Below are 14063 nucleotides of genomic sequence, written 5' to 3' on the forward strand. Positions count from 1 at the left end.
AAAAACCTGAACACATTTTCCTCACAACAAAGTTTTCCAATAACACAGAAGTTTGCAGATCAATAAAAGCCTCTCAGTCCCATTCCATTCCCACCCCTCGACTCTGGGTGCCACTGTCATTTGTGTCCATCTGTATCTCTTTTGGGTGCTTTTATAGACTTCCATGTATTTTTGAAAAACAAAATATATAGCTTTTCCATAAATGGGACCATGTTACAGGCATTAGTCTATGATTTCCATTTTTACTTTTAAACTATGCGACTTCAGAAATGACACTCAGGACTTCCCTGACTCTGAGCTCCCAAAGCAGAGGGTCCAAGTTCGACCCCACACACCACAACTAAGAGTTTGCACGCCGCAACTAAATATCTCACATGCTGCAACTGAAGAAAGAACCCAAATGCCATAATGAAGGTCAAAGATCCCAAGTACAGAACACCCAGTGCAGCCAAATGAATTAATTAATTACTTTTTAAGTGACACTTTGCCACTATGGGGCCCAGGCTCCTCAAGGAGAGAGCAGGAGGGTGGAGTGTGTAAGGCAGCCCAGGTGGTTGCCAAAGTCCTTTCCAGCTGGCTCTGCATATAGCCAGGATGGAGGTTCCTTAATAACCTAAAAATAGAGATACCATATGATCCAGCAATCCCACTCCTGAGCATGTATCCAGTAAAGACAAAAACTAATTTGAAAACATACGTGCAGCCCAGGGTTCATAGCAGCTCTGTTTACAATAAGCAAGGCACAAAAACAAGCCAAGTGCCCATCAACAGACAGTTGGTTTAATAAGATGCGGCATGTGCATGTGTGTGTGTGCACGTGTGTGTGTGTGTGTGTGTTTGTACATATAAATATATACATATGTGGATATTACTCAGCCATAAAAAAGAATGGAATACTGCCATTTGCAGTAACTTGGGTGGACACAGAGGGTATCATACTAAGTGAAATAAGACAGAGGAAGGAAAATAATATCAGTTCAGTTCAGTTCAATCACTCAGTCATGTCTGACTCTGCAACCCCATGGATTGAAGCACGCCAGGCCTCCCTGTCCATCACCAACTCCCGGAGTTTACTCAAACTCATGTCCATCAATTCAGTGATGCCATCCAACCATTTCATCCTCTGTCGTCCTCTTCTCCTCCTGTCTTCAATCTTTTGCAGCATTCAGAGTCTTTTCAAATCAGTCCGTTCTTCACATCAGGTGGCCAAAGTATTGAAGTTTCAGCTTCAGCATCAGTCCTTCCAATGAATATTCAGGACTGATATCCTTTAAGATGGACTGGTTGGATCTCCTTGCAGTCCAAAGGACTCTCAAGAGTCTTCTCCAACACCACAGTTCAAAAGCATCAATTCTTCATTGCTCAGTTTTCTTTATAGTCCAACTCTCATATCCATACATGACTACTGGAAAAACCATAGCTTTAACTAGACAGACCTTTGTTGGCAAAGTAATGTCTCTGCTTTTAAATACACTGTCTAGGTTGGCCATAACTCTTCTTCCAAGGAGCAAGCGTCTTTTAATTTCATGGCTTCATTCACCATCTGCAGTGATTTTGGAGACCAAAAAAATGAAGTATGTCACTGTTTCCACTGTCTCCCCATCTATTTGCCATGAAGTGATACTTTGGACACCTGATGCGAAGAGCTGACTCATTTGAAAAGACCCTGATGCTGGGAAATTTTGAGGGCAGGAGGAGAAGGGGACGACAGAGGATGAGATGGTTGGATGGCATCACCGACTCGATGGACATGGGTTTGGGTGAACTCTGGGAGTTGGTGATAGACAGGGAGGCCTGGTGTGCTGCAGTTCATGGGTCGCAAAGAGTCGGACACAACTGAGCGACTGAACTGAACTGAACTGAACTGATGGGACCAGATGCCATGATCTTAGTTTTCTGAATGTTGAGCTTTAAGCCAACTTTTTCACTCTCCTCTTTCACTTTCATCAAGAGGGTCTTTAGTTCTTCACTTTCTGCCATAAGGGTGGTGTCATCTGCATATCTGAGGTTATTGATATTTCTCCCGGCAATCTTGATTCCAGCTTGTGCTTCATCCAGCCCAGCGTTTCTCATGATGTACTCTGCATAGAAGTTAAATAAGCAGGGTGACAATATACAGCCTTGATGTACTCCTTTCCCGATTTGGAACCAGTCTGTTGTTCCACGTCCAGTTCTAACTGTTGTTTCCTGACCTGCATACAGGTTTCTCAAGAGGCAGGTCAGGTGGTCTGGTATTCATATCTCTTGAAGAATTTTCCACAGTTTGTTGTGATCCACAGAGTCAAAGGCTTTGGTATAGTCAATAAAGCAGAAGTAGATGTTTTTCTGGAACTCTCTTGCTTTTTTGATGATCCAACAGATGTTCGCAATTTGACCTCTGGTTCCTCTGCCTTTTCTAAATCCAGCTTGAACATCTGGAAGATCATAGTTCATGTACTGTTGAAGCCTGGCTTGGAGAATTTTGAGCATTACTTTACTAGCATGTGAGATGAGTACAATTGTGCGGTAGTCTGAACATTCTTTGACAATGCCTTTCTTAGGGATTGGAATGAAAACTGACCTTTTCCAGTCCTGTGGCCACTGCTGAGTTTCCCAAATTTGCTGGCATATTGAGCGCAGCACTTTCACAGCATCATCTTTCAGGATTTGAAATAGCTTAACTGGAATTGCATCACCTCTACTAGCTTTGTTTGTAGTGATGCTTCCTAAGGCCCACTTGACTTCACACTCCAGGATGTCTGGCTCTAGGTGAGTGATCACACCATTGTGATTATCTGGGTCATGAAGACCTTTTTTGCATAGTTCTTCTGTGTATTCTTGCCACCTCTTCTTAATATCTTCTGCTTCTGTTAGGTCCATGCCATTTTCTGTCCTTGATTGTGCCCTTCTTTGCATGAAATGTTCCCTTGGTATCTCTAATTTTCTTGAAGAGATCTCTAGTCTTTCCCATTCTGTTGTTTTCCTCTATTTCTTTGCATTGATCACTGAGGAAGGCTTTCTTATCTCTCCTTGCTCTTCTTTGGAACTCTGCATTCAAATTGGTATATCTTTCCTTTTCTCCTTTGCCTTTCGCTTCTCTTCTTTTCACAGCTATTTGTAAGGCCTCCTTAGACAACCATTTTGCCTTTTTGCATTTCTTTTTCTTGGGGATGGTCTTGATCCCTGCCTCCTGTACAATGTCACAAACCTCCGTCCATAGTTCTTTAGGCACTCTCTCTATCAGATCTAATCCCTTGAGTCTATTCGTCACTTGTACTGTATAATCATAAGGGATTTGACTTAGGTCATACCTGAATGGTCTTGTGGTTTTCCTACTTTCTTCAATTTAAGTCTGAACTTGGCAATAAGGAGTTCATGATCTGAGATCACTAATGTGGAATCTAAAAAATAATACAAATGATTCTATATACAAAATAGAAACAAACTCATAGGCATAGAAAACAAACTTATGGTTGCCAAGAGGGAAAGAGCAGGGAGTGATAAATTAGGGGTATGGGATTAATAGATACCCACTACTACACATAAAATAGATAAACAGCAAGGGCCTACTGTATAACACAGGGAATTATAATTACTATCTTATAGTAACCTATAATGGGAAAGAATCTGGGAAAATAACTTTGCGGTACACCTGAGACTGGGCTTCCTTGGTGGCTCAGCAGCAAAGAATCCACCTGCCAATGCAGGAGACTTAGGTTCAATCCCTGGGTTGGGAAGATCCCCTGGAGAAGGATATGGCAACCCGGAGAAGGATATGGCAACCCACTCCAGTGTTCCTACCTGGGAAATCCTACTGACAGAGGAACCTGACAGGCTACAGTCTGTGGAGTCGCAAAAGAGTTGGAAATGACTTAGCAACTAAACAACAACACCTGAAACTAACACAATATTGTAAATAAACTAAACTTCAAATTTTATAAATGTCTTTAAAAAACAGAAAAATGGATCTAAAGTCAAAACGCACACATATCTTTCTGCATTTAATTGCTCCAGTCCCAGTCTCCATTTCCTAGACCTGAGCCATGCATGCCCGTTCTGACACTTCTTCCCCCCGGGGCAGCCCAGAACATTCACTGGAAGAATACGAGTCCTGGGCCTGTACCAGGAGAGAAGAGAGGTATCTAGAACTCAGGCAGGCCAGTTCACTCTTTTGTGATTCCCCTGACCCCATAGATGCACCCCTGCCCAGGGCTCCCATGCTTCTCCACAAGGAGCCTGTCCAGCCAGTCAGACCAACCAGGGTAAGGATATGTGCCCAGCGAGTCAACCACTCATGCCTTAAGGGGCTCCCCTGAGTCATGAGGAGGCAGTTGCTGGACTGAGCTAGGACCCAGACATCTGGAGCCCAGACTCTAGGCTCACTTTGCCATGGACTGGCTATGTGACGTGGGCAAGGTATCATCAGATTAGTCCATAAATATGTCCTGGCCACGTGGTCCATACCGGACTCCGTGCAAAGCTCCCAGAACCCAGACTTGCAGTTCCATGGCAGGCTGTTGCCAAGCACGAAAGGCCAGTGGCCAGCGGATGATAAGCATCGGGCCACGGGAGGGGTCTGGGCAGAGTGGCTGGGCAGCCCAGGGTGGGGTGCCTCCCCAAGCCCAGGTGAGCCTCAGTGACAGGTGGGAGTTAGCCAGGAGCACGGAAACGTGGAAACCAGACTCCCTGGCGTGGGCGGGGGAGGGCGAGGATGCCTTAATGAATTGCAGGGAAATGGTAGGAAGAAACAGGGCAGGGGCCAGACCAAGCCCTCCTGAAATCCTAGTCTCTTTTACATGGCATCCTGCCCTCAGGGTCCTCATCCTTAAGGTGAGAGGCCTGGACAGGCAGGCTGTCAGCTCAGGGATCCGAAGGCTCCAAGGTGAGGTCTCAGGGCTGAGGGGGGTGGTTGCCCAGCCCCGGCCTGGCCACCCTGACCATGGGAACTCGGTCTTCACATCCCCGCGTTCTCTGAGGACATGGGGGTGGAGCGGGGGGAAGGGCAGGGGCTGCTGTACCCTCTGGAGTGTCTCCTAGGTGACATGTGCCCTCCGCTCTGTGGGTTGGTTTGACTCAGAGGAAGGGCGGGGGGCAACTCTTTTGCAGTTTATGTTAAAAATTCATACAACAGGGTGGGAACCCAGGAGTCCAGCAAGTCTGCCAAGAGGGACTTCTGGTTCCCAGATGCTGGTCTGGCTGGCTGTCCGTGGCTCCCTGTGGGTCTCTGCACCCTCCAAGTCTGACAGTCCCAAGCCCATCCATTTTTTCAGATCTGGTCAGACACAGCTCTGTCTGGAACTCCATCTGTTCCCGGGTCCCCTCTGCCCCAGCCGGGCTCCCAAGTGACCATCCGAGGATCATCCGCTGGTTCCGCCACCCCTTTCCCACCAGCCGGCCCAGCCTGGCCTGCGTCCTCCTCTCCAGTCAGGCCTGCGGAGAAGGGAGGAGGCCCCGGTTCCGGCCCTGCTGCCCTCACGTGCTTTCCCGGCCGCCCCTCCCGCCCTGCGTCGTCGGCCAGCCAAGCCTGTTCCTCTTCCCGATTGCGACAGAGGCCGCCCGGGCTCCAGCGGCTCCCTGTCCCCGCCCCGCGCCGGCCCTCCACTCCCACTTCCTGAGCCCCGGCGCTGGCGCTGGAGCCCTGGAGGCCAGGCCAGGCCCGGCCACTCCGGCCCCCGGGGTGCGTCCGTCAAGTCCTGTCCCAGCCTCCGGGCTCTGCCACCACTGGCCCGGACGTCCAGGCTTCCACCTCCCTCCCAGGCCTCCATCCATCTGCTCGGCTGGCAGGCTGACTGGCCGCCATGCGCCTGCCGTGGGCCACCTCCCACCGCGGCCTGGCCTGGGGGCTACTCATCCTGGGCGTCTGGGGTCTCCTGGCCGCATCCCAGCCCCAGCTGGTGAGGGGGGCGCCCATGCAGGTAGGTGGGGGCGGGCTTGGCTAGGGGAGAGGGGGTATGGGCCATCCTCTCTGATGTCCCTCTGCTCCTCCCAGCTGACCCCTGAATAATTCACCCCCCTGATTCCATCTCCTCCTGAAGGGGCTCCCATACCACACGGAGAACCAAAGCTGCGGAGACCAGGAAAACGAATACTACGAGTCCAAGCATCGCCTCTGCTGCTCCCGCTGCCCCCCAGGTGAGAGACGGGGCCAGAGGAAGTCTGGGATGGGGAGGCGGGGTACAGGGGGCTCCAGCCCGCCTGGCTGCCTCGGATAGACACCGGACACCAGCTCCCAGGGAAATCAGCTGGCAGAAACAGAGAGCGAGAGACACTGGCCGGCCATCCTATGTAGGCACCGGGACAGGCCCAGGGTCACGTAGCGAGCAGCAGAGGGCACCGTGGGAACCCCAGTCCCCTGACTGTCCTCCTGCCCCGCTCACAACCCAGGCACATACGTCTCCACCGAATGTAGCCGCCACCAGAACACCATCTGTGCCACGTGCCCCGAGAATTCGTACAACGAGCACTGGAACCATCTCTCCTTCTGCCAGCTGTGCCGCCCCTGTGACAAGAGTGAGTGGGGTGTTCCGGGGTGGGGGTGGGGGGCTGGGATGTCCTGGAGTGCAGCCACTGGGCCGAGCACCCCCCCCCATCACCCCTGCAGTGCTGGGCTTCGTGGAGATCATGCCTTGCACTAGCGACCGCAAGACCCAGTGCCACTGCCAGCCGGGGATGTACTGCGTCTTTTGGAACTCTGAGTGTGAGCACTGCGAGCCACTCTCCAACTGCCCGCCTGGCACCGAAGCCGAGCTCAAAGGTCAGAGGTCACTGGCAGCAGAGGGTGGGAAGGAGGCTGGGCGGGCGCTCTTGAATGGGTGCAGGGTGCTGTGTCCATGGTGACGCCCCAGATGGCTAGTTCTCTGTGTAATAAAATGCTTCTCCCTCCCTGAGAAAGGCTCACAGATGGAACCTGCAGAGAAATGGAGTTGGGATGGTGCAGGGTTCGAGGTCCTCCCAGCACTGAGAGGAAGCTGGGCAATGGGGAGAAAAGGAAAGATGCTGCGGAGTACAGACTGGGGAGGGTGGGTGGGGAGGGGGCCATCCAGCAGGCATCACAGAAGCCCACGGCTGGACAGAAGCCCCCTGTGCCCACTCACCCTGATTGCCCCGCGCTTCTCTCCTGCCAGATGAAGTCACGGAGGCTAACAGCAACTGTGTCCCCTGTAAAGCTGGACACTTCCAGAACGCCTCCTCTCCCACCGCCCGCTGCCAGCCCCACACAAGGTGAGCGTGCCTGGTTTGCATTCTTCCCGCCCTCCCAGCACCAGCCGATGACAGTCCACCTCATGCTCAGCTCCACAGACCAACTCCACTCCCAGCTGGGAGCCTCCCTGAGCTGGGCTCTTTCCTCCACAGGTGTGAGGACCAGGGCCTCGTGGAGGAAGCCCCGGGCACCGCCCAGTCTGATACCAGCTGCAGAAATCCACAAGAGCCCCCCAACGTGCCAGGTGAGGGCCCAGGGGCATGGGGAGGGGCATCTGGGAACATGCCTTAATTCCACCCACCTAAAAAAAACAGGGAAATGATGAACCCTTTCCTCTCAGAGCTGCAAGAAGAAGCTCCTCAAAGAAACAATGGCGTATCCCTGGGCCAGGTTACTTACACACACATACATGTACTTTTAAAGTTATATGTTCTACATATAACTTAAAAGTTACATACAATATTACATCTACACAGAGACATAGATATAGATATAAACTACAGATATATAGATATAGATATAACTGTACCTGATATCACTGTCATCATTTTGGACATGCCACCCTCACATAACCCAGTTACTGAGTATAGTAGGTTACACCTTCCATCACTAGAGAGAAGATTCTACATTTGATGCTTTCTTGGTCTTTTCTGTGGAATTATTGCTTTCCTTGCTTGAAAGAGGATTATGCATGCTCGTGCTTAGTCGCTACCGTTGTGTCCCAGTGGACCATAGCCCTCAGGCTTCTCTGTCCATGGGATTCTTCAGGCAAGAGTACTGGAGTCGGTTGCCATGCCCTCCTCCAGGAGATCTTCCCAACCAAGGGATAGAACCTGCGTCTCCTGCATTGCAGGCGGATTCTTTACTGTTGAACTACCGGGGAAGCCCTATAGAGAATTATAGGATGTTTCTAATGACTGTCATTGTTATCAATCAGGGGAAAGTTTATTTCCCTAATTTTAAAAAATGGCTGAGCGTTGATAATCATAGCTTCCATTTAATAAGAGCTAGTGCGTCAGACACTCTGTGGACTTGACTTTCACTAACTCATTTAAACCTCATAACGATCCTGTGAAATAGTCCTGTTGTTATCCTTACTGACAGATGAGGAAACCAAAGCCCAGAGAGGTTAGGTGACTTGCCCAAGATCACCCATGTGGTAGTTGGTATTAGGAAGACCTGTTCTAGGTCTTTCTTACTCCAAAACCCATGCCATAATACATGCAGACTGTAGAAGATTAGAAAATTCAGATAAACAAAACTAAACCTCACCTGCAGAACCATCAGCTGGCATATCCACGCAACACTTGAATATATCTTCCCTGACATTTTTCCACACAATAGAAAAAAAAACACATTTTTTCTAAAAGTGGAGTCATTTGAATGTTTGTAACTTAATTTTTCATCCAACTATATCATAACCTTTTTTACATTCTATTATTAATTTTTAACTGTGTATCAAAAATGATTGGCTTTTTATTTTCTTTTTTCTTTTGTATTGGGGTATTGCTGATTAGGGCTTCCCTCATAGCTTAGTTGGCAAAGAATCTGCCTGCAATGTAGGAGACCTGGGTTAAATCCCTGGGCTGGAAAGATCCCCTGGAGAAGGAAATGGCAACCCACTCCAATATTCTTGCCTGGAGAAGCCCATGGACAGAGGAGACTCACAGGCTATAGTCCATGGGGTCGCAAAAGTCGGACATGACTTAGCAACTAAACCACCACCATAGCTGATTAACGGGGCTTCCCTGGTGGCTGGATTGGTAAAGAATCTGCCTGCAATGCAGGAGACCTGGGTTCAATCCTCGGTTGGGAAGATTCCCTGGAGAATGAAATAGCAATCCATTCCAGTATTCTTGCCTAGGAATTCCCATGGACAGAGGAGCCTAGTGGGCTGCAGTCCATGGGGTCTTAAAGAGTCAGACACGACTGAGCGACTAAACCGCCACCACCAGAACTGATTAGTGATGTTGTGATAGTTTCAGGAGCACAGCAGACGGACTCAGTCATATATATATATACCCATTCTCCCCTAAACTCCCCTCCCATCCCGGCTGCCACAGAACATTGAGCAGATTTCCTTGTGCTATACAGTAGGTCCCTGGTGGGTATCCATTCTAAATATAACCATGCGTACGTGTCCATTCCAAAGTCCTGAACTATCCCTTCCCCCCATCCTTCCCATCAGCTGGCATATCCGTGCAACACTTCTGAATATATGCTTCTTTGGAAGCACACATCTTTTGATGCTAATAGGTCTTCATGTCCTTGGCTCTGTAATTCTCAGATTGGTATTTAGAGCTGGACTTTCAGAGAGTACGTAAGCTAATCTCCTCATTTTGTAGATGGAAAACACACAACTGGGCAGGAACCCAGGTGTCCAAGACCCTCGGTCTAATTCTTCCCCACACCTCCCATTCTGGACTCACTTAGGCCACAGAATTAGATGGATCACCAAGGGTGAACTCCCAGTGTCCAAGTCCTCCTGCGTTGCCGCAGGAGCAGGTGAGAGAAAAAGTGGCTGGCACAGTGGACCCATGCTGTCAATGGCAGCACAAGGCCCACAGGAAGACAACGGTTGCCCATGGCTATACACGGACGCCTGAGAAGCCCAGCCTCCCCTCCCCTCCCACTCCTTGGAGCTGCCCCAAGCAAGCCAGTGGACATCCAGCAGCCCCCCTCATCCAGGCAGCCAAAACAGGCAGAGTTCAGCAGCTGGGACACCGACTCTGTCACCCCTGTAAACACTCCCATGGCTACAGAAGGACAGGTTCAGCTCCTACTGCTGTATATCTTGTTGTCAGACAGTCAAATCTGCAGAAACATGGCTTTACCCTGTAGCCTGAGTCTGCTCACAACCCCAAGCCCACCCTCCCCTACTGCCTCCCACTCCCATTTCCAGCCCAAGTGCCAGTCCTCATCCACAGGGCTGCCCTGCGCCGGTGGCCAACCACACTCGCCCCAAACATCTCCATCCGAGGCAGAGCCTCCTGATTCTCCTGGTTCTCGGTGAGGGGTGTACCCCCCACCCCTGTCAGGCTCCGTGCCCCGTCTCTGTAACCCAAGGGAAGTTTCTCCAACTCCTCCTTTAGGAACTGCAGTGGGTCTACTAGGGGAAAGAACTTCCCAGGTGGCACAAGTGGTAAAGAATCCGCCTGCCAAGGCAGGAGACGTAAGAGACTCCATCCCTGGGTCAGGAAGATCCCCTGGAGTAGGGAATGGCAACCCACTCCAATATTCTTGCCTGGAAAATCCCATGGACAGAGGAGCCTGGGTTGAAAAGAGTCGGACAGGACTGAGCAGTGGCAGTAGCAGGAGGGGAAGCCTGCTCCCCATTTTCCATCTGGGTGGCCTGAGAACTGGAGAGCTGCTCCCTAATTGCCCCACCCACCCACTGCTCTCCTCGGGTCCTCACACCTCGTCCTGTCTGCTGTCCTCCAGGAACGATGCTAATGCTGGCCATCGTGCTGCCTCTGGTCTTGTTTCTGCTCCTCACCACCGTCTTCATCTACACCTGGAAGAGCCACCCCTCTCTCTGCAGAAAGCTGGGTAGGAAAGACTCAGAGGCCGGCAGGGATGTCTGCCTGGGTCTGTGCGCATCCAGATGGGGCCGGGGGCTGGAGGGAATATTCAGCTCCTTCAGGGCCTACACTTCTGCCCCTTCACACCCTCAAGACATCCAGCACTTGTCCCCAACGCAGACATCACATCTAACCAGCCCCTTCACTCTGAGGCTGAAGATAAGGGTAATGACAGACTGATCATTCTGGGAACCCAGGGTGGGCAGTGCTATACTGTGGCGTGGGGTGTGGAGGGGAAAGCCTGGGGGTCTGAGGCCTACCATTTCATTTTCTATTCCAGGATCCCTGCTCAAGAGGCACCCAGAGGTAATGGGGAGGCTAGGGAGGCAGCAAGGAGGGGCAGGAGACAGAGGAACAGGGGTGGGGGGCAGGCAGGAAAAGAATCTGCAGCTTCGACATCCATTTAATCATTCAACTAATAATTTATTGAGCCCGGGGTGTGCCAGGCACTATGGAAATAGCAGTGAGCAAAGCAAAGTCTCTACCCTCCCAGAGTTTCATACCAGTGGAGCAAGGATAAAGATAGACGACTATGTATTAGGTGGTGACAACTGTTAAATATGGAGAAGGAAATGGCAACCCACTCCAGTATTCTTGCTTGGAGAATCCCGTGGACAGAGGAACCTGGTGGGCTACAGTCCATGGGGTCGCAAAGAGTCAGACACGACTGAGCAACTGAGCCTAAATGCTAAATAAAGCATGGTGGGGCGGGGGGGACAGTGGCAGTGGCAAGCAGTGAGGGTATACTATCTTAGAGTAGACAGAGAGAGCCTCTGTGATCAGCTGATATTTGAGCAGAGAGCTGAAGAAAACAGAGGGCCCGACTGTAGCAGGATGTAGCAGGGAAAGTGCTCCAGGAAGAGGAATGTCAAGTGCAAAGGCCCTGAGGCAGGAAGCTTGTTGAGGAGGGTATGGAGCTGCCTAGGCACAGGGTGGGGATGGGAATTAAAGAAAGGTAGTCTGAGGCCCCCGTCCTTGGCTGGTTCTCGGCCTCTGTCCTGCAGGGAGAGGAATCAAATCCTGCTGATGGAAACTGGGAGCCCCCAAGGTTCAACACACATGTTCCTGACCTGGTAAAGCCACTTCTGCCCACCCCTGGAGACTTGACCCTGGCCTCGGCCGGCGTCCCAGCGAACCCGAATTTGGAGGAAGAGGTGCTCCAACAGCAGAGTCCCCTGAGCCAGGCCAGAGACCTGGATGTTGAGCCCCCAGAACAAGGCCAGGTGGCCCACGGTGAGAAGGGGGGCAGGGAGGGAGGGCGGGCAGGGGGAGAGCATGTGAGCCGAGCAGAAAAGAGGAGATGGCAACAGCCAGTGTCCTGACTACAGAGAAGGGACGAGACTGAAAACCAAGAAAACGGAATGAACACAGCTCAGGAAACCAAAGAGCATGGAGAAGGAGGAAAGGGGAGATGGTGGATGGGGCCCTGGGGAATCCCGTGCTGGCAACGCGCGGCGGCCCCCCTCAGCCTTGACGCCTCGGCCCCTCACTCTGCCTTCCTTCCCACAGGCACCAACGGCATTCATGTCACCGGCGGCTCTATGACGGTCACCGGCAACATCTACATCTACAACGGGCCGGTCCTGGGGGGAGCCCGGGGCCCCGGAGACCCCCCCGCTCCCCCAGAGCCTCCATACCCCATCCCCGAAGAGGGTGCCCCCCGCCCTCCTGGGTTCTCCATGCCCTACCAGGAGGATGGCAAGGCTTGGCACCTGGCTGAGACAGAGACACTGGGGTGCTATGCCCTCTGACACGGCCAAGAACCCAAAGCGTCAGCCATGCTGGATGGTGTCTGGAGGAGCCAGGAGAAGGGAGGCCGCCCTCCCCGCACAGGCCTGACTGAGGGCCTGGGAAGGGCCCCAAGAGCTGGACCCTGAGGGGCCAGGACTCAGACATTGCCTCTCTGAGAGCAGGGCCGGCGCTGGCTGGGAACGGCGCCCCGGCAGGACTCTCAAGGCCACCTGAGCAGGCCCAGGACTTCCCTGCAGACTCCCTGCCCACTGGGGCTGCACCGGCTCGGCCTCAGGCATGGACAGTGCGTGTGACCCTAACCACTGCCCCCAGGCATTTGAATCCCAGGCCTGGCAGGGAACAGAGCCAGCCACACAGTCACTCAAAGACTGAGACCCCCCTGGCAGAGTCATGGTGCTCAACATTCCCAAGCTTCAGAGGCCCTTTGAGGGCCCACACTTCAGTGGACGGAGAGAGACCCAACAAGAAGCCGGAGTGACAAGGAGGACCACCCACCCTCCCCTCCTCGACAGGAAAGCGAGTCTCTCTAACCAAGGGCTTGGGTGGGGTTCGAGGTATAAGGGCGAGTTTTGGATGGGGAGGAAAAAATTGGTGAGTATATTTATGAACTGTACCCACATACAAATAAAGAGGAGATTGAGACCTAGGCCATTGATTTCCTTGGGATTTATAGAGAAACACGATTTCATTGGGGCCATGTCAAAGGCACAGGTCAAAATTATGGAATATAAAATGTTATCAGCTATAATCCCACGAGATATTTGTGCGAGAGGCTGGTATATGGAATTCAGGTGAAGACAGTATTGGCCAACAATCTCTGACAATGTGGCAGTCAGTGTTCTCAATGCCATGCAACCCTACCTTATGCAGCCCTCACAAGACCCTCAGGAGGCAGGTATGAGGACTATTCCCATTTAGCATATGAGGAGGAGACTGAGGCCCAGAGAGGGTAAGTCAGTTGCCCAGTTTAGCTGCACATGGTTGGGATAGGCCCTGTTAGACTGGCTCTAGAGTCCTGGTGGGTAAAAAAAGAGAATTTCTCTGAATAGATAAAATGGACTGGTTTTCTCAAATCATCAGACCTCCTCTATACCCCGCAGGCATGAAGTCCTCAGCCGACTCTCAAACCCCCAGGTTCAAAACAAAGTACAAAAGTGTCTGGCAAGGTTTTCTATTTTGTCTGTTTTGCCGCACCGTGTGACATACAGCAAACCTCCCCGACCAGGGATCAAACCTGTACCCTGATTGGAAGCATGGAGTCATAGCCCCTGGAACACCAGAGAAGGCCGTATTTGGCAAGGTTGGGTGAAGGGAAAGATCCATGCTTTAGACATAAATTGAGAGGCCAAGTTCACATTCTGCTGATAAAGAGATGGAGGCCGGCCTCCTTCAACCAGAAGAAGCATCCTGACTTTTACTTTACTTCTTCTTGTCTTGCAGGCTTACCTCGCTACATTGTGGGTTTTTTAAAACAAATCGTGACAACCCTGAGTTATTGATGATGGTTAGCATTTTTTAGCAATAAAGTATTTTTAAATGAAGGCATGTAC

The 14063-nt window shown here is 51.4% G+C and overlaps 1 protein-coding gene across 1 annotated transcript; it reads left to right on the top strand.

Annotated features, from left to right (window-relative positions):
- Positions 1 to 5541: 5541 nt before the first annotated feature.
- LTBR (lymphotoxin beta receptor) lies at positions 5542 to 13160 on the top strand. Its single transcript, XM_043440036.1, has 10 exons — positions 5542 to 5894; positions 6015 to 6111; positions 6364 to 6489; positions 6581 to 6733; positions 7104 to 7200; positions 7333 to 7424; positions 10622 to 10729; positions 11042 to 11067; positions 11766 to 11994; positions 12271 to 13160. Exons 1-10 carry the CDS (start codon positions 5778 to 5780, stop codon positions 12510 to 12512), a joined length of 1287 nt encoding a protein of 428 aa, XP_043295971.1. The 5' UTR covers positions 5542 to 5777; the 3' UTR covers positions 12513 to 13160.
- The last annotated feature ends 903 nt before the right edge of the window (positions 13161 to 14063 follow it).

This window comes from Cervus canadensis, chromosome 21 (assembly GCF_019320065.1).
Source record: "Cervus canadensis isolate Bull #8, Minnesota chromosome 21, ASM1932006v1, whole genome shotgun sequence".
Lineage (NCBI taxonomy): Eukaryota > Metazoa > Chordata > Mammalia > Artiodactyla > Cervidae > Cervus > Cervus canadensis.

Excerpts from the sequence above, each read along its gene's own strand:
- LTBR (XM_043440036.1), top strand. The coding sequence starts at position 5,778 with ATGCGCCTGCCGTGGGCCACCTCCCACCGCGGCCTGGCCTGGGGGCTA. Across the intron at positions 5,895-6,014 it reads TGAGGGGGGCGCCCATGCAG|GGGCTCCCATACCACACGGA; the intron begins GTAGGTGGGGGC and ends CTCCTCCTGAAG. Across the intron at positions 11,068-11,765 it reads TGCTCAAGAGGCACCCAGAG|GGAGAGGAATCAAATCCTGC; the intron begins GTAATGGGGAGG and ends TCTGTCCTGCAG.